Here is a 23,324-nt window from a genome sequence, read left to right on the forward strand (position 1 = left end):
TCAGACCTTGTGGGGGGCCAGACTATTATTTTTTTTTGGGGGGGATGAACAAATTCCTATGCCCCACAAATAACCCAAAGATGTATTTTAAATAAAAACACACATTCTACTCATGTCAAAACACCAAGCAGGCCCCACAAATAATCCAGAGATGCATTTTAAATAAAAGGACGCATTCTACTCATGTAAAGACACGCTGATTCCCGGACCGTCCGCGGGCCGGATTTAGAAGGTGATTGGGCCGGATCCGGCCCCAGGCCTTAGTTTGCCTACCCATGCTCTAGTATAGAGTCTAAACTAAAGCAAGGGTGAGGAACCCTTTCGGTTAAGAATCAGCCAAATTGGACAGGTTGGGAGGGGCAATTAATTGATACTACAATGACATTAGATGTAGGTAAAAAAGGTAAAGGACTCCTGGATGGTTGAGTCCAGTCAAAGGCGAATATGGGGCGCAGCGCTCATCTCGCTTTTCAGGCTGAGGGAGCCGGTGTTTGTCCACAGACAGCTTTCTGGGTCATGTGGCCAGGAGGACTAAACAGCTTCTGGCGCAACAAACACCATGACAGAAGCCAGAGCACACGGAAACACTGTTTATCTTCCTGCCAAAGCGTACCTATTTATCTACTTGCACCAGCGTGCTTTCAAACTGCTAGGTTGGCAGGAGCTGGGACAGAGCAACAGGAGATCGCCCATCGTGGGGATTCGAACCACCGACCTTCTGATCAGCAAGCACAAGATGCTCAGTGGTTTAGACCCACGTCCACCTCAATAACAGAGACGGGTCATTTCTCGTGGTTCCCCCACTTGCCCCAGAGGTTAATTTGGCCTTCACTGGGTACTTTCATGTGGCAAGCCCTTCCACATGAACTTCCCCTTCCTTCTTTCAGAAGTCTTCAGAAAACTGTACTGTTTAGACAGGCCTTCACAAGATGAAATTCTCTGTTTAACCAACCGGTATTTACTGGTGTTTTCAATTAGGTTTTACGGATATTTATGGATTGGTTTATTACATTTTTGCAGGTTATAAACCACCTTACTATAATTTATTAAAGTGGTTTTAAAAACCAAAACTAAACAAATAAAATAAACAGAGAAAGCTGGTTGTTGCTACTGGGCCTCCACAGGAGAGTAACCTGCCTTGGGAGGGGATGATTAGTAGTAGAGCAGGTCAGAACAGTAAATCAAACAGAGAACAAAGGCTAGCTATGAAAATGGATTAAAATTAATAGAAGGACGAGAAGGTGATTAAAGAAGAAGAATGAAGTAGCCACATCAGGAAGAGATGGACATATGTTTGTAATAGGAGTGGGAAACCTAATTACCTTTTTAAAAAATGTATTAAATTTAAATAATTTGGATTGATTTGTTATAATTTGGAGAACTAATAAAAATTAATAATAAAAAGAAGAACAGTAAATCATACAGAGATGCAGCAGGAAGACTCATACATGCTGTGACTAGGTAACATTGCGCACCAGCAGTTCTTTCCCAGGACACAGTTTGGAAATGACTGAGTAAGCAACTGAAAAATTACAGTAATTTTGCAAAAAGCAAACAAGACTTGGGAGTTCTTCTTTCCCCTGTGTCTACAAATCCAGGAAAACTAATCATTGGTGATGTGGCCGGCTGCAAAGTCTTGGCATCTGCGTCGTTGCACTTCACTTGATGAAAAAGATCAAGTGTTTGTTATTGTCTTGCCTTTTAACATTTAGCCTGAAAGCCTGTACAAATTGCATCAGCAGTGACAACTTATTCCATTGGCCCTGGAAGTATACAAGTCTCTTTTTCTTGGCAGTTTTCACCCTGGATGTTGATGGGGAAAGGGTGCCCTGGGAGCATATCTTTTACAGTAAGTTTCATCAGAGAAACGAAACTCCCATGGAATTTCTAGTTATTGTTCCCAATAATGTTTCTCACTAGTGATCTATGGAAGTGAGAGCTGGACCATAAAGAAGGCTGATCGCCGAAGAATTGATGCTTTTGAATTATGGTGCTGGAGGAGACTTTTGAGAGTCCCATGGACTGCAAGAAGATCAAACTCTCCATTCTGAAGGAAATCATCCCTGAGTGCTGACTGGAAGGACAGATCCTGAAGCTGAGGCTCCAATACTTTGGCCACCTCATGAGAAGAGAAGACTCCCTGGAAAAGACCCTGATGTTGGGGGAAAAGGAGGGCACAAGGAGAAGGGGACGACAGAGGATGAGATGGCTGGACAGTGTTCTCGAAGCTACCAGCATGAGTTTGACTAAACTGCGGGAGGCAGTGGAAGACAGGAGTGCCTGGCGTGCTCTGGTCCATGGGGTCACGAAGAGTCAGACACAACTAAACGACTAAACAACAACAATGTTTCTCACCTGCTTCCCATCGCCATCTGGTCTGCCACTTTGAAAACAGGAGGCTGGGCAAGCCAGGCCATTTGCCTGAGCCAAAACATCTGACGTTCTTGTGTTCCCATAAGTGAGCAGGATGCGGGAAAAGAGCTTTGAATAGTGGCGACCGGTGGGTTCAGGGAGTTACGTTGGCGGGTTTTACTCCTGTCCTCCACCCCAAATCTATTCACGTCAGTTTATTGTTCCCTATTGTGGGGTGCAACCAGTGCTTTTTTCAGGGGGTACACAGGGGTACACTTACCCCTAAACATTTTGTGAATCTAATGGGAGAAGAAACTATTTTTTTTTAAAAAAAAGTTTCTTCTCTAGCACGGTGAATCGTCAGTTCCCACGGATGGCGGCCTCATTTCCTTTCCCAGTGTTTCCTGAGTCTCAGACAGAAGCGAGCATTATCAGGGGTCAGCGAACTTTTTCAGCAGAGGGCCAATCCACTATCCCTCAGACCTTGTGGGGGGCCGGACTATATTTGGGGGGGGTGAACGAATTCCTATGCCCCACAAATAACCCAGAGATGCATTTTAAATAAAAGGACACATTCTACTCATGTAAAAACACACTGATTCCCGGACCGTCCGCAGGCCAGATTTAGAAGGCGATTGGGCCGGATCCGGCCCCTGGGCCTTAGTTTGCCTACCCATGATTTAATGTGTCAAAATGAGAGCACCGGATGTAACATCACTCAAGCAGTCAAATACAACATTTCCTGTTTGCCCAGAGTGGACACACAGGGGAATGTTGCTCCAGCCAAGAGGACTTCCTGTCACACCTGGTCTGGCACATCCTCCCCCTGCGTGTGACCAGGTAGATGGGCGTGACCCTGGTAGACCCCATGTCTCACTTTCTTGAGTATCTTGATGCCTTTTGCTGTGTGCTGGCTCTCAGCCAGCAGCACATGGGCGCATCCCTCACAAGAAGATGAACCCACACCTTTCTCTGTAACTGTAACTAAAAGCTAAAGCTTGCCTTCGGGATCATACTGTGAAATGAATGTAAGTAAACCTTATAATTAATTTTAAAAGAAGACTGTTGTGTCATCATTGTTTTTAAGAGGGAACTAAAGGGGATTTAAGGGACACGGGTGGCGCTGTGGGTTAAACCACAGAGCCTAGGATTTGCCAATCAGAAGGTCGCGGTTCGAATCCCCGCGATGGGGTGCGCACCCGTTGCTCGGTCCCTGCTCCTGCCAACCTAGCAGTTCAAAAGCACATCAAAGTGCAAGTAGATAAATAGGTACCGCTCCGGCGGGAAGGTAAACAGCGTTTTCGTGCGCGGCTCTGGTTTGCCAGAAGCGGCTTAGTCATGCTGGCCACATGACCCGGAAGCTGTACGCCGGCTCCCTCGGCCAATAAAGCGAGATGAGCGCCGCAACCCCAGAATCGGTCACGACTGGACCTAATGGTCAGGGGTCCCTTTACCTTTACCTAAAGGGGATTTACCAGGAAACATCCAATCTGGACAAGCCAGACTGGACTGCTTAACTCAAATGGTTCTAAAGGAATCCATCAACTAGCTTCTTGCTATGTAGAAGGGAATGTACTCTGCTACTATAGCTCACTAGCATGAGTGAGGAAGGATAATATTTAATCAATATATCCTCTCCTACTATCCTCAACATTCCCACACCTATGAGGGAAGGTTGAAGGAACTGGGTATGTTTAACTTGAAAAAGGATAAGGAGATTGATTCAAGCACTCTTCAAGTCCCTTAATGGCGTCATGCATAGAAAAGACCAAATATTTTTTTTCTGTTGGTCCAACTATATCTAATGGATTTATAAAAAGGTAGATTTCCACTGAACATTAAGAGAAACATTGTGATGGTAAGAGTAGTTTGACATTGGAACGAAATAGCTGGGAAGGTGGTGAGCTCTACCTAGGGATAAGGGAGAAATCTGACCGAGTTCACAATTAAGGGCAAATCTACCTAATTTACCGTTTCTGAAAAAAATAGGAGGACCAAAACACAGGCACCATTCAAAATTTGCACTTCTCTGAGTTTTGCAATGCAGTTCTCCAGTCAAGTAATGTGTGCAAAATGTATATATTGTACTAGGGCAAATTGTCCATAAAAATGCATTATATTTGTGAAAAGAACATACAAAGATGCATTATTTTAGGGGGATTTTCTGTGCAAAAATGTGTCTATTAAGTGGAAGTGCATACAAAAAGTGAGGGTTTTAAAATCATATTGGGATGCAGCAGGGGCAACAGGGAGAGAAACGGAAGTTGGTGCTTTAGAAACACAAAATACAAAGCCTTGATTTTTCTATATTAGGGCAACTGTTTCTGGTGTTGCTCAGATGGAAATGAAAGTTCAGTTTTACTATACCATTTAAGTAACTAGCAAAATAATATTTTACTTGCTCTTTTCACAAATCAGCAAAATTCCACAAGGCAAATAAAATACTGTACCACTGTACCTCATCGATTAGTGTTTTCTGGCCCACTTCACCTGAAAAAAAAAATTTAAATTAGCAAAAGCCAGAGAACATTCAATTTAAGTTCAAAAAGTGTCCCAACTAAAAGCCCAACCCTAGTCACGTCTACTGAGAAGTAAGTCTCCTTTAATTCAACAGGGTCTGCTCTCAGGTTAATGAGGTTAGGGTTGCACCTAAGGGTGCAATCCTGTGTGTACTTATTTGGAGGTGAGATCCATTAAACCAAATGGGACTTACTTCTGAGTATAAATGTATAGGATTGCACTGTGAATAGCTTTCCTTTGGGGGGCGGGTTTCAGGAGGGTTATTATTATTATTATTATTATTATTATTATTATTATTATTAATACCCTGCCCTCCCCAGCCAAGGCCAGGCTCAGGGCGGCTAACAAGCAATAATAAAAACAAGTTGAATGAATATAACTTAAAAACAAGATTAAAATACAACATTAAAATATTGAAACATTAAAATATTAATGTAAAATATTACAAGACAGAATCAAGCACCTCATCACACACAAAGCTTCAAGATCAAAGTTGCACAGTCAAAAAAATTGCCCTCAGACTAGTACTAGATTATTGATAAATCCCCAATAAAGTGGCAGTTGCCAATACTTTGATGGTCTTGTCATTAAGCCCCCTTTTGGCAGCTGAAAAAACTGTCCCTGTTGTGAACTACTTTATATAAAACAACCCTGCATTGGGTATTAGGGCGATAATACAAGCCAGCAGGAGGCATACAAATGATCTTTCCCCATTTTTATTTAAAATATGCTTTCTTTTCATAAGCCTTTTTCCAATTAAAAGTTTGTCTAGAAATTTTATATTTTAGCCCTTAAATTTCATTAAAATTTGATTCAAATGTCATTTATTACTGTTACATCATATGAACCCTTTGCACAAGTGTTTGTGAAACAGCACTGGTGATTATTTCACCCTTCCATTTGTGCTCTTTGGATCAAACTCAAAGTAATCTCAATAATACGAGCCTGAATTTAATGGAAATGCCATTAAAACGAAAAGTTGCCAGAATCAGGAAACAGTAACTTACCATATACTTTCCCATTAATAGAGCACTTATTAAAAGTCATTATGTTTTGAGTGAGGGTCCCTGTTTTGTCTGAAAAAATGTATTCAATCTGCCCCAGTTCTTCGCTGAGAGTTGTGGTCCGAACTTCAGCGGGTGTGTTTTCTTTGGAATAATACATTTTATTATCCCAGTTGACAAAGTAGCTATGTCCAAGCCGAATCACTTCCACACTTTGAAAGCAATACAGACAGAAAGTGCTGTTCAGGAGGTTACAAAACTTACGCAAACACAAAAACAAGCAGTTGATTTCTATCATCCCTAAAACTGAAGTGCTTTTGGTGTGGAGTTTTTAACCAACAGCTATTTTATCTCTTTGGTTGTTGGACAGATGTTATTTTATTCTGTTTTATTGTAATCCTGTGGTTTGTTGCTCGTTTGCGGCCCTGAACATCTAAATAAAAAAACAGGGTAAAAAGAATCTACTGTGTCTTTTGGAAAGTTGTTTGTCTGCTTATTGTGTGATTTGAACACTTCATTCCTGAAACCTAGCATGTTTAGATACAACGGGGTAACATTTTGAATCAAGCTGGTGGACTGGACCAAAACTGCACTCATTTTAAGCACTTATTAAAATCTGCACACCTTGCCAACAAAGGTCCGTATAGTAAAAGCTATGGTTTTCCCAGTAGTGATGTATGGAAGTGAGAGCTGGACCATAAAGAAGGCTGATCGCCGAAGAATTGATGCTTTTGAATTATGGTGCTGGAGGAGACTCTTGAGAGTCCCATGGACTGCAAGAAGATCAAACCTCTCCATTCTGAAGGAAATCAGCCCTGAGTGCTCACTGGAAGGACAGATCCTGAAGCTGAGGCTCCAAGACTTTGGCCACCAAAGGACGAGATGGTTGGACAGTGTTCTCGAAGCTACCAGCATGAGTTTGACTAAACTGTGGGAGGCAGTGGAAGACAGGAGTGCCTGGCGTGCTCTGGTCCATGGGGTCACGAAGTGTCGGACACAACTAAACGACTAAACAACAACAAAATCTGCTCTGACTTTTTGGGATTCTTTTTTGAATTTCCGAGCAACATCAGGTACAGGACTGCTAGGTAAAGGTAAAGGTACCCCTGCCCGTACGAGCCGGTCGTGTCCGACTCTAGGGTTGCGTGCTCATCTCGCTCTAGAGGCCATGAGCCGGCGCCGTTCGAAGACACTTCCAGGTCACGTGGCCAGCGTGACGAAGCTGCAGCTGGCGAGCCAGCACCAGCGCAGCACACGGAAACGCCGTTTACCTTCCCGCTATAAAGCGGGACCTATTTATCTACTTGTACTTGGGGGTGCTTTCGAACTCCTAGGTGGGCAGGAGCTGGGACTGAATGACGGGAGCTCACCCCGCCGCAGGGATTCAAACCGCCAACCATACGATCAGCAAGTCCTAGGCACTGAGGTTTTACCCACAGCGCTACCCGCGTCCCAGTACAGGAATGGTAGCAATTAATAAATAAGCCCTTAAGCACTGCCGAGGTATTACGTTTCAACTAGCCAGAAATGGAATAAAATTAGGAGGTTCAGTGTAGCACTTGATATGCCATGTTAACTGGCAACACCCTTCTTTTTGGTCCAGATCCTTCTATATCCACATAGTTGCTTCAAAATAGCCTCTTCTGGCCACACCCATAGCAATTTGTGGTGGGGATTACTGATGCCAAACACCGTTGCAGGAAGCGGCATTATTCACTGTTTGACATTTTCAGAGTTTGAACAGGCAAAAAAGGGGAGAAACTTATACTGGGGTTTATTCTGCCATGCAGCTGATTGTAAAAGTCAAATGTAATATAAAACAAACATAACGTTGCGCTAGATATTATAACCTGGCAATTCTAACTAACAAGACGCCGTTGCTCATGAGTCAATATCAGATCAATAAGCAATAATTTCGGTAAACCCATTATTATTGTCCCAGTTACACAGACCTCAAGGTAAAAGAGAATTCAATCTTCAATGAATTCTGGGGGGTGGGGTGGGGAAGGTTCTTACGCCAGATAAGATGGGAAGATGTGCTTCATCACTCATTAAGAGCATACACTGGTATTCCTGGTACCTCGCTGTGTCATCCAGAATGCAGGATTACGCTTTTGGTTAGTATGAGATGATACAAGTTTTCTTCAAGATTCAGTTCTCTTCTTGATATCTCGAGAAGTTAAATCTTTTGAGCGGGGCATCAATGCATCTTATTTCACCCTTATAAATATATTCATATGAAGGCAAAGCTAAAGGACCCCTCGACGGTTAGGTCCAGTCAAAGGCGACTCTGGGGTTGTGGCGGTCATCTCGCTTTCAGGCCGAGGGAGCTGGTGTTTGTCCACAGACAGCTTTCCGGGTCATGTGGCCAGCAGGACTAAACCGGTTGTGGCGCAACAGAACACCATGATGGAAGCCAGAGCACACGGAAACACCATTTACCTTCCCACCACAGCGGTACCTATTTATCTACTTGCACCGGTATGCTTTCGAACTGCTAGGTTGGCAGGAGCTAGGACAGAGCAATGGGAGCTAACTCCGTCATGGGGATTCACACTGCCAACCTTCCGATCGGCAAGCACAAGAGGCTCAGTGGTTTAGACCCACGTCTAACAGAGATGGGGCATTTCTCGTGGTTCCCCCACTTGCCCTGGAGGTTAATTTGCCCTTCACTGGATACTTTCATGTGGCAAGCCCCTCCACACCTAACGGTCAGGGTCCCTTTACCTTTACCTTATACATCATGCAACAGAATCTGACATCTTACCTTACATATAAGGAAATGGGCACAACCGAATTTAGTATGATAACGTATGACCAAAATGTCAGAAATCCTGAAAATATAGGACTTTTCACCACTGCACTCCAAGACAGGTAAATTCTGAAATGGATTCCAATCTGATGTTCCCAAATTGAATTTCCTATTGCCAGAATGATTCCCATGAACACCAATAGTCCAAAGATCTGAAATCAGAGCAATAAAGGAGGTTAGATTAGTTCCCATTCATCTCTCAACACTACTGTTTTGCCCCAAATGTGCAGTACTTGGATACAAAATCAGCTTTCTGCATTGTGCATGCATGACTATGAACAGAGCTATTGTCTAAGCTCAACAGAGCTTCAGAAGTACCCCTTTGCCAGCGCCCAGTCTGCGCAGTAGGTTTCGGCACAGGGAAGGGAGGAGAAGGTTGGGGGTCACGCGACTGTTATGCTAGGGGAGGTACAAGGACTGACCACTCCCAGATTCTGCTAGCGACTGAGCCAGACATGAACTTGCGACGCTCTTCATTGTAAATAGTTTGCACTAAGAATAAAGGCTGGAAAGACAGGTCGGAGTCTTGCCTGTTTGCTCTTGAGCAACCACACCAGCATCTGACAGATGCAAAACTTTATTGGGCCACTATAAACGCATCCTCAGTGCCCCTTACCTAATATATAAAAAGCATTATTCAGAATCATGGTTTGCAGAACCCACTGTGAAATATAACAGTGCAATAAAAATTTAAAACAGTAACCATTTATTTAAGATCCAATTAAAACTATGTAGTTTAATTAAGTCAACAACAATGATGAACTCAATCTGGTGATACCAGCTTTTCAATGTCATTTACACCTCCTGTGCCCCCCTGCCTGTTTGTGCCCCACTAGGTAATCCGACCGCCTGCATTGGGACCCACTGTTCTATAAGTAAAGGTAAAGGGACCCCTGAGCATTAGGTCCAGTCGTGGCCGACTCTGGGGTTGCGGCGCTCATCTCGCTTTACTGGCCAAGGGAGCCGGCGTACAGCTTCCGGGTCATGTGGCCAGCATGACTAAGCCGCTTCTGGCGAACCAGAGCAGCGCACGGAAACGACGTTTACCTTCCCACCAGAGTGGTACCTATTTATCTACTTGCACTGGTGTGCTTTCGAACTGCTAGGTTGGCAGGAGCAGGGACCGAGCAACGGGAACTCACCCCGTCGCGGGGATTCGAACTGCCGACCTTCTGATCGGTAAGTCCTAGGCCTGTGGTTTAACCCACAGCGCCACCCGCGTCCCCCGCTGTTCTATAGACACCTACAAAAGCCTTCGGCAACCTGGCACCCTTCAGCTGTGGTCCAAAAGAAGGAGCCTCACCTCACCATTTTTTGCACAGTGTTCCAAGGCCAGGCAGGAGAATTAAAGTTGCTGAGTTCTCTGCTCCGAATAGAAGCTTCCCCACTCTTTCTGTACTGGTTCCTTATATGGGATTGGCACTACATATTCCCTGTGCTTGCCAGAATGTTCTGGGATACATTCCTAAGACAAACTGTCTCCTCATATTCCCTCTGGGGTGATGCAACGCTTTGCAGCCACCTACTAAAGGCATGGGCCTTGTGGCAGATCTCGGTCCATGGCACAGATTTCAGAATTTGGCCCGACATCTGTGTAATCCTATATTAAGCAAATATGTCAAACGCTGACAAAACAACGACCGCACACCACCCAACTTTCTATTGTTTTAGTAGCTAATTAAAAACCACAGCCGGTACTTATTGCAAATATTCTTACCAATGTCTGGTTCAAGTTGCATTTTTCTAACTTTATTGATTGGACTAATGGTCTGGAAAGTTTGCAGATAGCTCTGAAAATGCAAGTTGAATTTCTTTTTGCCCAACCAGGACATATTTTGCTTTCCCTCTCGTTAAGAGCTCTCTCTACATACAATGCCCTATTTCTCAATTCGATTCGCGTGAAAGAATGCAATGTTCCATGGTCTCGTTTCACCCCATCCCCACCGTCCTGCCCCCGCAAAAGCATGCAAAGGGTGGCTTTCAATTGAAGAGAAGTACAGTGGTACCTTAGGGACGCGGGTGGCGCTGTGGGTAAAACCACAGTGCCTAGGACTTGCTGATCGCATGGTTGGTGGTTCAAATCCCCGCGGCGGGGTGAGCTCCCGTCTGCGGTGCCAGCTCCTGCCCACCTAGCAGTTCGAAAGCACCCTTAAGTGCAAGTAGATAAATAGGTACCGCTTTATAGCGGGAAGGTAAACGGTGTTTCCGTGTGCTGTGCTGGTGCAGGCTCGCCAGAGCAGCTTCGTCACGCTGGCCACGTGACCCGGAAGTGTCTCTGGACAGCGCTGGCCCCTGGCCTCTTAAGCGAGATGGGCGCGCAACCCCAGAGTCGGACACGACTGGCCCGTACGGGCAGGGGTACCTTTACCTTTACAGTGGTACCTTGGTTCTCGAATGGCTTAGTTGTCGAAGAAATCGGCTCCCGAATGCCACAAACCCGGAAGTAAGTGTTCCAGTTTGCAAATGTTTTTAGAAAGCCGAACATCCGTCATGGCTTCTGCAGCTTCCGATTGGCTGCAGGAAGCTCCTGCAGCCAATTGGAAGCTGCACCTTGGTTTTCGAACGGTTTTGGGAGTCGAACGGCCTCCCGGAATGGATTAAGTTCGAGAACCAAGGTACCACTGTACAGTCATACCTCGGGTTAAATATGCTTCAGGTTGAGTGCTTTCAGGTTACACTCCACGACAACCCAGAAGTAACAGGACGCGTTACTTCCAGATTTTGCCGCTCGCGCATGCGCAGATGCTCAAAATGACGTCACGCGCATGCGCAGATGCGGTGAATCGCAGCCCATGCATGCGCAGACGTGGGTTGCGTTCGCTTCAGGATGTGAATGGGGCTCCGGAATGGACCCCGTTCGCATCCAGAGGTACCATTGTATTAGAGCTGCCATTTTGGGGTTACAATTCCTATTCATTGCAACAGTGCTGCTGTGATTGTGGAAACCATGGCTGCAAAGCAGCAGTAGTTATTTATGAATATATTAGTTCATATGAGGGGGTTTTTGGGGGGGGTATCAGTTGACGCTGGTATCATGGGACGGGGGTGGCGCTGTTGGTTAAACCACAGAGCCCAGGGCTTGCCAATCAGAAGATCGGCGGTTCGAATCCCTGCGACGGGGTGAGCTCCCGTTGCTCAGTCCCTGCTCCTGCCAACCTAGCAGTTCGAAAGCACGTCAAAGTACAAGTAGATAAATAGGTACCACTCCGGCGGAAAGGTAAACGGCGTTTCCGTGTCATGCTGGCCACATGACCCAGATACTGTACGCCGGCTTCCTCGGCCAATAAAGCGAGATGAGTGCCGCAACCCCAGAGTCGGTCACGACTGGACCTAGTGGTCAGGGGTCCCTTTACCTATCAGTTGACAACATTACCCCAGCCATATGGAAATCCCTTGCAGATGGTGGTAGCACCTGGAGACAATCCACAGCAGTGATTATAGAAGGAATGACCACTGGGAAGAGATCACAGAGAAGATACACCATGGTGCATCTGCAGGGGCAAAACCACATGCCTTCATCTGCTCCCCCTGCAATGAAACATGTCCCTTCCATATCAGTATCTGCAGCCACCTCAGGCGAAGTCGTTCTGCGGTGGTTTGACCTTACCCTTGAAAGTGCACTTTTCCATTGTCTCCCGAGACAGGCGGATGCCAAGAACAAGTTGTTTTTCACTTTTAAATGTTTACATATAAGGTAAAAGGTAACGGTAAAGGACCCCTGAACGGTTAAGTCCAGTCAAAGGCAACTATGGGGTGTGGCGGTCATCTCGCTTTCAGGCCGAGGGAGCCGGAGTTTGTCCACAGCTTTCCGGGTCATGTGGCCAGCAGGACTAAACTGCTTCTGGCTCAACGGAACACTGTGACGGAAACCAGAGCGCATGGAAACATAGTTAAACTTCCCGCTGAAGCGGTACCTATTTATCTACTGGCACTGGTGTGCTTTCGAACTGCTAGGTTGGCAGGAGCTGGGACAGAGCAATGGGAGCTCACACCGTTGTGGGGATTCGAATTGCCGACCTTCTGATCAGCAAGCCCAAGAGGCTCAGTGGTTTAGACCGCAGCATCACCCGCATCCCTATCTATCTATCTATCTATCGATCGATCGATCGATCATCTATCCATCCATCTACAGTATACACACACACAGACACACAGAGAGAGAGAGAGAGAGAGAGAATATATATATATAGAGAGAGAGAGAGGGAGACTGTTTCCACTCAGAACCCAAGGGTGCGTGCATAATTATCCTAATCACCAGCAATTTTATCTGCACAATGACCCTGTGAGGTAGGGTAGGCTACACCCTAAAGTTTTGAAGCTGAGCAGTAATTTGAATCCAGATCTCCCTGTCCAACATTCTGTGCGATGCTGATTACTTGGGAAGCAGGTCTGAAAATAAGAAACTCTCCCAAGAGGAAACAATGAGTTGATTCAAGTTTTTTAAAAACTTAATAAAAACTTCTGAAAATCTATATGAATTCTATAGTGAAATCCACGCTGAATGCCAACTCTGGAATAATGTCAGGACTGCTACAGGATTTCTCCTGAGACAGAGGGGTACACACCCATCCAGCCACCCTCCCAGTGTTTTAATCTTAATCCCTTCTTTCTAGAGAATCCAGGAAATTGTAGTTCTGTGACCAAGTTCCAGGATTCTTTGACAAAGCTGTGATATTTAGCCGGGTATGGAACAGATAGGAGCCAGCAGGGCCATGACAGGAAACATGCTCATTTCAAGGAAGTTCTGGCATGTGTGTGATTCAGGCACAGCACCACAATTGAGGGGCCTTTCAGTATAGTGCCCTCTGGTGGGGTTCCTCCAAAACGGACGGCCTCCCACAAGTCGTGGTGGGCTTACCTGGTGACATCAACGAATGGCATCAGCACGACAAGGGCAATCATTTAAATTGCCTCAGGTGTCCTGGAACAACTTTATATCAGGGATACTGCAGGGCACCATGGGAAATTTTAACAGTGGCTCCCACCTTTACCAACCCAGCTACTGGTACATCAGCATGTAAGGAGGCAGTAATTTCCATTCTGACCTGTCTTCGTCACAGTTTGTTTGTTTGTTCATTGATTTACATTCATTCATTTATATTCCACCATCTTTCCCCTGAGGATATCAAAGCAGTATACAGTGGTACCTCAGGTTAAGTACTTAATTCTTTCCAGAGGTCCATTCTTAACCTGAAACTGTTCTTAACCTGAAGCACGACTTTAGCTAATGGGGCCTCCCACTGCCACCATGCCGCCGGAGCACGATTTCTGTTCTCATCCTGAAGCAAAGTTCTTAACCCGAGGTACTATTTCTGGGTTAGCGGAGTATGTAACCTGAAGCGTATGTAACCTGAAGCATATGTAACCCGAGGTACCACTGTACACAGTTCTTCTCCTCCTCATCTTATCCTTATAACAGCCCTGTGAGGTAGGTTAGGCTGAGACTGTGTGACTACTCTGAGGCTAGCCAGTGAGTTTCATGTCTGAGTTGGTATTCAAACCCTGGTCTCCCAAGTCCTAGTCTAACACTTTAACCACTAGACCACATTGGCTCTCAGTTGGCACTGTTTCTGTTCTGCTGCAATTCAGGTTCCACCAAATACTAAGTTATTTGCTTCGCTGCCTGCTGTTTAATGTAGCTGACTTACAACTACTTAGGTAAGACATGAATTTAACATAATTAATAACACAATTATTTCCACATCCTTTGTTCCAGTGCAAGGTAAAGAGGTAAAGGGACCCCTGACAGTTAAGTCCAGTCGCGAAAAACTCTTGGGTTGCGGCGCTCATCTCGCTTTACTGGCCGAGGAAGCCAGCGTTTCTCCGCAGACAGCTTCCAGGTCATGTGGCCAGCATGACTAAGCCGCTTCTGGCAAACCAGAGCAGCACACAGAAACGCCGTTTACCTTCCCGCCAGAGTGGTACCTATTTATCTACTTGCACTTTGACGTGCTTTCGAACTGCTAGATTGGCAGGAGCAGGGACCGAACAACGGGAGCTCACCCCTTCACAGGGATTCAAACTGCCGACCTTCTGATCGGCGAGCCCTAGGCTCTGTGGTTTAGACCACAGCGCCACCTGCATCCCCTCCAGTGCAAAGGAAACACAATTTAAAGGGGGAGTATTTAATTACGTATCCTTTGCAGACTGAAAAAAGCAATGGATTGATCTTCAATCCAGACATGGGACAAATAAGTCAACATCAACAACTTCCACTTCCGTTTCCATTTCCGTCAGAATTCTCCAAAATCCCTACTGATGCTGATGACAGTTCAGGCATCCCTCGTCTTATTTTAAGGAATTACACCTTTATACATAATGTTCAAGGAAACTGTATTTAAGATGCCAGGTTAAGTTTTGTGGTCCTACTGTAGTCACTTACCCACAATACCAAAGTATTCATCAGGCGATCAATGCTTGTTCGTTTCAATTCAGTTTTGCCACTGTTCTGCATTAACTTGGTGTCAGGGCCTAGAAAAAAAGGGAATTAATATTCTTTTTAAACCTCTAACACATTATCTAAGTAGATTACTTTGCCAAGGTTTCACACCTAAGGTCAAACTTTTCTATCCATCAATATCTTATTTTTACTCAGTTCTTCTGTTTTTAATCTTATTTTAGGTTGTATATTACTTGCAATCTCATACCGAATTACAGGAAACCGAAAAATCAGTGCAGCTTTCAAAAGTTGGATCTACTCCTCTGGATGCAAGATCCGTTCCTTGATCAGAGGAGCCACCATGCAAAATTTGATTACAATATCTTAAGGCATCCAAATACATAGCCAACAGACAATTCTCCAAAATATATAGTAGATTAGCTGTTTTTGTTATTAGCATTCACTATTATTACGTGATTTTACATACTATCAATATTAGGTAATGTATATAAGGACTGGGGGCAACTGTTTTTGTTGGTAAGATTAGAAATCATTAAAAGTTCATATTTACCTGCAAAAATAACCATTCCAAAGCACCACTCAGTGTTTCTCAACATGCAACCTCGTAACAGCAGCATTTCATTATTAAGGCAGTATTTGTTAACATCCCAGGAAAGAACTCCTGCGTATTTATTCAGTTTTCCATTAGGAGGTTCACACTCAACTTCTCCTACGAAATGAAAATCAAACAGGTTGCTTTATTGTGTTGTAGATACTATCTGCAAGCATGTCAGGTGTTCCACATTTTAACAAAGACTTCCTAGGGCTGACTGCCCACCCCACCCCCAGTATGGGAGGGAAAAACACCTCGTACAACAAGCAGCATTAAATGTCTACATATCTACAGTTCAATGTGACACAGTGTCATAAAACAACCTTCTTTTTAAAAACAACATGTTCAACCCTCTAAGCCCAAATATTGTTTAGACATACTATAGATACTGTCTGAAGCCTGAATTCACTTGGTTGTTCATTGTTGTTTTAATTTGATGTGGTAAATCATGGCTGTGATGCTTGGGCGCAGTTCACATGTCACAGTAAACCATGGCTTAAAACAAACTGTGGTTCAATGTCATGATCGTTACCAGCAGCCTGCTTGTTCCCATTAAACCATGGCTTGTTTTGAATTATGGTTGCTGGTGCATGCTCTTAGTTCCCACAGAACTCCTCCCTGCTCCTGCCACATTGCGAAAACAATAAGCCACAATCCAGATTGCCAGGTTGTCTGAAAATAATAATAATATGAGCTATACAGTGGTACCTTGCTTGTCGAACTTAATCCGTTCAGGGAGTCCGTTCTACTCCCGGAACTGTTCGAAAACCAAGGCGTGGCTTCCGATTGGCTGCAGGAGCTTCCTGAACTCAATCAGAAGCCACATCGGATGTTTGGCTTCCGAAAAACGTTCTCAAACCAGAACACTTACTTCCGGGTTTGAGCCGTTCGGGAGCCGATTTGTTCGGCAACTAAGCTGTTCGGGAACCAAGGTCCCACTGTATGCCCAAATCACTGCTTGGTTACTATTCGTAGTTTGTTTGGCAATCCTAGACAATGAGGATATACTACAACATTATCTTGTGAGTCCCAGTTGTAATACCTATTTTTGTTTGTTTTATATAATAATAATAATAAAACATTTTATTTATATCCCGCCCTCCCCAGCCGAAGCCGGGCTCAGGGCGGCTAACAACAATAAAACAATACAAAAGTACAACACAAACAACACTCTAAAATCATTCATTATAAAATTAATTAAATTCAAGCCACTGGCCACCATTGGGCCAGAGCTCCGCGAAGATTGCCGAGGGAGGGAGTCAGGCTGTGCCCTGGCCAAAGGCCTGGCGGAACAGCTCTGTCTTGCAGGCCCTGCGGAAAGATGTCAAGTCCCGCAGGGCCCTAGTCTCTTGTGACAGAGTGTTCCACCAGGTCGGAGCCACAGCCGAAAAAGCCCTGGCTCTAGTTGAGGCCAGCCTAACTTCTCTGTGGCCTGGGACCTTCAAGATGTTTTTATTTGAAGACCGTAAGTTTCTCTGTGGGGCATACCAGGCCGCTCTGTGGGGCATACTAAGCCGCTTCTGGCGAACCAGAGCAGCGCACGGAAACGACGTTTACCTTCCCGTCGGAGCAGTACCTATTTATCTACTTGCACTTTGATGCGCTTTCGAACTGCTAGGTTGGCAGGAGCAGGGACTGAACAACGGGAGCTCACCCCGTTGTGGGGATTCGAACTGCCGACCTTCTGATCGGCAAGCCCTAGGCTCTGTGGTTTAACCCACAATGCCACCCACATCCCTTTGCATAACATAAATCCCTGCATATTTTACATACACTAAACCATTCAGTATTCCATTACTACATCCATCAACACTTATTTACACTGTTAAATTTACAGGATCTTAATGCTGCCAATGTTTTCAAGTGTACACAATTCCACCCCCCATATATTCAATAAACATTTTCCAATCTTTAAACGTGTGTTCTTCTTCTTTTCTTATTCTATATGTTAGATCCACAAGCTGCGCATATTCCATCAGTTGAAGTTGCCATTCTTCTTGAGCCGGGACCTCGCTCGCTTTCCATTCTTGTTTGCTGAGAAGGTTTTCTGGTGTGACTTTTGTTCATGTAATGCTAGAAATTGTTAAGGAAAAAACTTGGGCATCAAATGGCTCTGCACTATCTACAACTGTGGGGGGAAGCGAAATGCTACTCAGTATATAACGCAGCAAGTTAGAACTGCTTTCTTTATGTGTTAACCTTGCTAAAGTTCAGCAATCTTAACATCGTCTTGTAGAGTTCAGCTTCTGCAACTCAAGCTCAGCCAAGCTTTCAACCCTGAGGTCACGCAGATTAAGCACAGATGGACTACAGATTTAAAAGGCACGGCCAAAAACCAGGGTGTGCTACTTTTGAATATATGTGGCCTTTTCTGCGTCCCTTTGGTGTCTGCAGCTATAGGATGCCATTCCTGTTTTCAATTTAAACACACTGATCTCCGCTGGCTGCAATGGGACTTGTTTTGCTTTATCCCAATGTACAAGATGCCATTAATAGAGATCACATGTTCAGCATTGCGCACTATGCGTTTAATGCTTTTGTTGGACACACAGAGACCCTTTAAATAGATGCATTTTCCAAGACCAAATATATGGGGGGGGGGAATTGCTCCATGTTTACTGATCACTGTTACTGAAGCTGGAATAAACAGAGGCGGCCAGTGCAACCAGTTCCGCCAACACTAGAGGGCGCAGAACCACAGAGTAGTGAATTGAGCAGAGAGGAAGGCGAGGGACAGGGGGGCACCGAATGTCGCACAGGGCACCACTGAAATTTTAAAGACCACTGCCACTGGAATAAAGCATAGGATTGCTGAAAATGACTTAGATCAGTGTTTCCCAAAGTGGTCGATACTGCCCCCTAGGGGCGCTGGAACAATCCAGGGGGTGGTATTATGCTCAGGTGCAACTGGGAGTGTTGAATAAAAACAAGTTCTTAATACCATATGCAGCTTTTAAGTTTCCTGCCCTTTTTAGGTAATGATGTATTTATTAATTTTCAGTAATTGTCAAAATAAATCAATCAACTTATAGACCTTGATCTTTGCCCCGCCCTCAAGAAATGACTCGATTAAAGAGTTTCAGATTTTATGTAGGAATTGCTAGCATTGCTTAACTCATGGGTAGGCAAACTAAGGCCCGGGGGCTGGATCCGGCCCAATCGCCTTCTAAATCCGGCCCGCGGACGATCCAGGAATCAGCTTGTTTTCAAACGAGTAGAATGTGTGCTTTTATTTAAAATGCATCTCTGGGTTATTTGTGGGGCATAGAAATTCGTTCATTTCCCCCCAAAAAATATAGTCCGGCCCCCCACAAGGTCTGAGGGACAGTGGGCCGGCCCCCTGCTGAAAAAGTTTGCTGACCCCTGGCTTAACTCCTGCAACTCTATCTTTGCAACCTGTTTAGATTTAGCTTGCAGTTCCTTTGGATTTGTTATTTAGCATTTTTAGACATGAAAAGTGTTTTCCAGAGGGGAATACACACACACACACACACACACACACACACACGCCAGACAACTCAATCAGCTGCCATTCCAATTACAGTTGATGAAAAAATTACAGACCATTTTTTCATATTTAATACTAGGTTCATTTTTGTTGTTGCTTTATCTTCAGTTTTGGACTATGTTTCCCAAAGTGGGCGATACTGCCCCTGGGGGTGAGCTGGAATGATCCAGGGGGTGATAGGATGATGGGTGCAATCGAGAGGGTTGAATAAAAACAAGGGTGTAGTGGAAGCGTGTAGCTACAGCTACAGTTAGAACTGGATATGGAACAACTGATTGGTTCAAAATTGGGAAAGGAGTACGACAAGGCTGTATTTTATCTCCCTGCTTATTTAATTTATATGCAGAATACATCATGCGAAAGGCTGGGCTGGATGAATCCCAAGCTGGAATTAAGATTGCCGGAAGAAATATCAACAACCTCAGATATGCAGATGACACAACCTTGATGGCAGAAAGTGAGGAGGAATTAAAGAGCCTTTTAATGAGGGTGAAAGAGGAGAGCGCAAAATATGGTCTGAGGCTCAACATCAAAAAAACGAAGATCATGGCCACTGGTCCCATCACCTCCTGGCAAATAGAAGGGGAAGAAATGGAGGCAGTGAGAGATTTTACTTTCTTGGGCTCCATGATCACTGCAGATGGTGACAGCAGCCACGAAATTAAAAGACGCCTGCTTCTTGGGAGAAGGGCAATGACAGGCCTAGACAGCATCTTGAGAAGTAGAGACGTGACCTTGACAACAAAGGTTCGTATAGTTAAAGCTATGGTTTTCCCAGTAGTGATGTATGGAAGTGAGAGCTGGACCATAAAGAAGGCTGATCGCCGAAGAATTGATGCTTTTGAATTATGGTGCTGGAGAAGACTCTTGAGAGTCCCATGGACTGCAAGAAGATCAAACGCACCCATTCTTAATGAAATCAGCCCTGAGTGCTCACTGGAAGGACAGCTCCTGAAGCTGAGGCTCCAGTACTTTGGCCACCTCATGAGAAGAGAAGACTCCCTGGAGAAGACACTGATGCTGGGAAAGATGGAGGGCACAAGGAGAAGGGGGCGACAGAGGACGAGATGGTTGGATAGTGTTTTTGAGGTTACCAGCATGAGTTTGACCAAACTGCGGGAGGTAGTGGAGGACTGAGGTGCCTGGCGTGCTCTGGTCCATGGTCATCACAAAGAGTCGGACACGACTAAACGACTAAACAACAACAAAAGTGGAAGCATAAAAAAATAAGAGCATTTTGAAAAACCATTTGTACGTGTTTCATCGGTTTTGGCTTACCGCCAAGTCGGACGCTGTTGTGGGATGGCAACATTGCCTCCAATGGTGGTCATGCTGGAGCTGTGGGTTTTTCCCAGGCTTGGGTGGACGCTTTCACCCTCACAGACTCAGGAAGTGGGTGACAGCTTGCCTGTCTGTTTTGTGGCAAAGACAGGCAGGCTAGGGCAGTGCCACCACCCCTAGGGTGGATCAGACTACCTTGGTTCTCAAACGCCATGGTACTCAAATGCCTTGGTTCCCAAACGCCGAAAACCCGGAAGTAAGTGTTCCAGTTTTTGAATGTTTTTTGGAAGCCGAATGTCTGATGCGGCTGTCGATTATTGTTTCCGGGGCGCCCGCACCAATCAGAAGTTGTGCATTGGTTTTCGAACATTTCAGAAGTCAAGCGGACTTCCGGAACGGATTAAGTTTGGCGCTTTTGTTTTTGCTATTTGTTTTGCGTCTTTGTTTTTGAGGGTTTTTCAGTTCATTTGTTTTTGTGACTCTGTGGAACCCAGTTCAGCTACTGACTGATTGATTTTGTGACTGAAGAAATGGATAAAAAAACCCCCATCCAAACAATGACTATTATCAGTGCAGGTAAGAAAAAAAGATTAATTTTTATTTTTATCATCTACAATACTGTCTTATTTATTTTATAGTAAAGTTCATTGATTATTGTTTTCATTTTATGGATCAATGGTCTCGTTAGATAGCAAAACTCATGTTAAATTACTGTTTTTAAAAGTCTGGAACAGACTAATCTGTTTTGCATTACTTTCTATGGGAAAGTGTGCCTTGGTTTTGGAACGCTTTGGTTTTGGAACGGACTTCTGGAACGGATTAAGTTTGGGAACCAAGGTACCACTGTGTTCCTTTGAGTAAACATACACAGGATTGAGTGGTAGGTAGAAATTGTAGGTAGAAATATAGATACCTAAAAGAATGCAAATTTGTTACCGCATCTCTCTTTTTGTTCACTTAAAGAAAGTAGATTTCCAGAAGGCACTGCATAATTTTTGTTTCTTAAAAGGGAGTGGTAAGCCAAATAATTTTGGAAACCTCTGGCCGAGATATCTGTTGGACCTGACAAAGGGAGCCTTGGAATAGGGCATAGAACTATATTACCTGGTCCTAGGTAAAGGTAAAGGGGGGAGTTAAGGGACCCCTGACCATTAGGTCCAGTCGTCAGTGGCGTAGCGTGGGGGGTGCAGGGGGGCCGGCCGCACCGGGCGCAACATCTGGGGGGGCGCGGAAGAGACTTGAGTGCTAAAATCCACGGGTTAGGGGGCGCAAATTACTTGCCTTGCCCCGGGTGCTGACAACCCACGCTACGCCACTGGCCATACCCATAGACTGCATCAGAGGATCCAGACATCCTTCCTTTGCAGTGCTTTGACCACAAGGATATTGTAGCTTATACCTACTCCTGAGTCCTTTCTTTCTCTTAAGCACAAACTCGAAACAAAGAAATGAAACATGCAAACATATGCACATTTAACATTTATATGGATTTGAAACTGATGGCAGTGGTGTAGCGTGGGGGTGCAGGGGGGGCCAGCCGCACCTGGTGCAATATCTGGGGGGCGCGCTCGCACTCGCAGCTCTCTGCCCCTACCTGGCTCTCTCTCTCTCACTGCAGTGCTGGCTGTGCGAATCCGATCCGAGCCGCCGGGTTGCCGCCCACTGTGGAGGGGGGGTGCCAGGCGTGCGGTGCGGTGTGGAGGGGGCGCAAATTACGGGTTAGGGGGCGCAAATTACTTGCCTTGCCCTGGGTGCTGACAACCCACGCTACACCACTGCCAGTCGTGACTGACTCTGGGGTTGCGGCGCTCATCTCGCTTTATTGGCCGAGGGAGCCGGCGTACAGCTTCCGGGTCATGTGGCCAGCATGACTAAGCCACTTCTGGCGAACCAGAGCAGCGCACGGAAACGCCGTTTACCTTCCCGCCGGAGCAGTACCTATTGATCTACTTGCACTTTGACGTGCTTTCGAACTGCTAGGTGGGCAGGAGCAGGGACCGAAGAACGGGAGCTCACCCCGTGGCGGGGATTCGAACCACTGACCTTCTGATCGGCAAGTCCTAGGCTCTGTGGTTTAACCCACAGCGCCACCCGCGTCCCTGGTCCTACACACCTGCTAACTCTGGCCTGGCTGTTTATTCTCTCAGACACAAACTGAGGTTGCCCACACCTGTACAAATAAAATACTAACTAACAGGCTTTACCTAGTTGGTATTCCCAGCTGCTACTTGAGAAAATACAAATATTTCTGTTTCTTTTTTTTACTTTTGTAAAACATTTGACACGCAGAGATCAAATATATCTCTTGGGCTACAAAATGTAACACAGCACTGTTATCGGAAGGCATAAAATAAATACACAACGAAACAGCCCTTTGCCCCCACATTTGCTAACCATTCATGTTTTATATTTCTGCTTTTCGGTTGCAAAATGTGCAGTCGGGATGACCACAAGATACGGGATGTTTCCTATAAGGACTCCTGTTACTAAACCCTGTGCCACCCTGAGGCTTAACAGTCATGCAAAATATGTAAACTTGTCAGAAGTAGCAAGAACCAGACCACCGCAACAGTCAAAAACTGAAGATACAACAAAACAAAAATAACCTAGTATTAAATATGAAAAAATAGACTGCAATTTTTTCATCAACTATAATTGAAATTGCAGCTGATTGAGTTGCCTGGCTGATTTATATATATATTTTTATCCCCTCTGGAAAACATGTTTATGTCTAAAAAGGCTAAATAACAAATTTAAAACAACTGCAAGCTAAATCTAAACAGGTTGCAAATATAGAGTTGCAGGAGTTAAGCAATGCTAGCAATTCCTATATAAAATCTCAAACTCTTTAATAG

At 45.0% G+C, this 23,324-nt stretch overlaps 1 protein-coding gene across 1 annotated transcript in view; it reads right to left on the reverse strand.

Annotated features, from left to right (window-relative positions):
* The window catches only part of ATP8B4 (ATPase phospholipid transporting 8B4 (putative)), a 104,652-nt gene that overhangs the window by 41,022 nt on the left and 40,306 nt on the right, over positions 1-23,324 (reverse strand). Inside the window, exons 9-13 of the mRNA XM_053365581.1 lie at positions 15,639-15,797; positions 15,071-15,159; positions 8,644-8,840; positions 5,880-6,088; positions 4,811-4,842 (exon numbers count right to left, since the gene is read on the reverse strand). Of these exons, the coding sequence (XP_053221556.1) occupies positions 4,811-4,842; positions 5,880-6,088; positions 8,644-8,840; positions 15,071-15,159; positions 15,639-15,797 (686 nt within the window). The remainder of the gene's footprint in view (positions 1-4,810; positions 4,843-5,879; positions 6,089-8,643; positions 8,841-15,070; positions 15,160-15,638; positions 15,798-23,324) is intronic.

The sequence above is a fragment of the Podarcis raffonei genome, chromosome 14 (genome assembly GCF_027172205.1).
Source record: "Podarcis raffonei isolate rPodRaf1 chromosome 14, rPodRaf1.pri, whole genome shotgun sequence".
NCBI classification, from domain to species: Eukaryota; Metazoa; Chordata; class Lepidosauria; order Squamata; family Lacertidae; genus Podarcis; species Podarcis raffonei.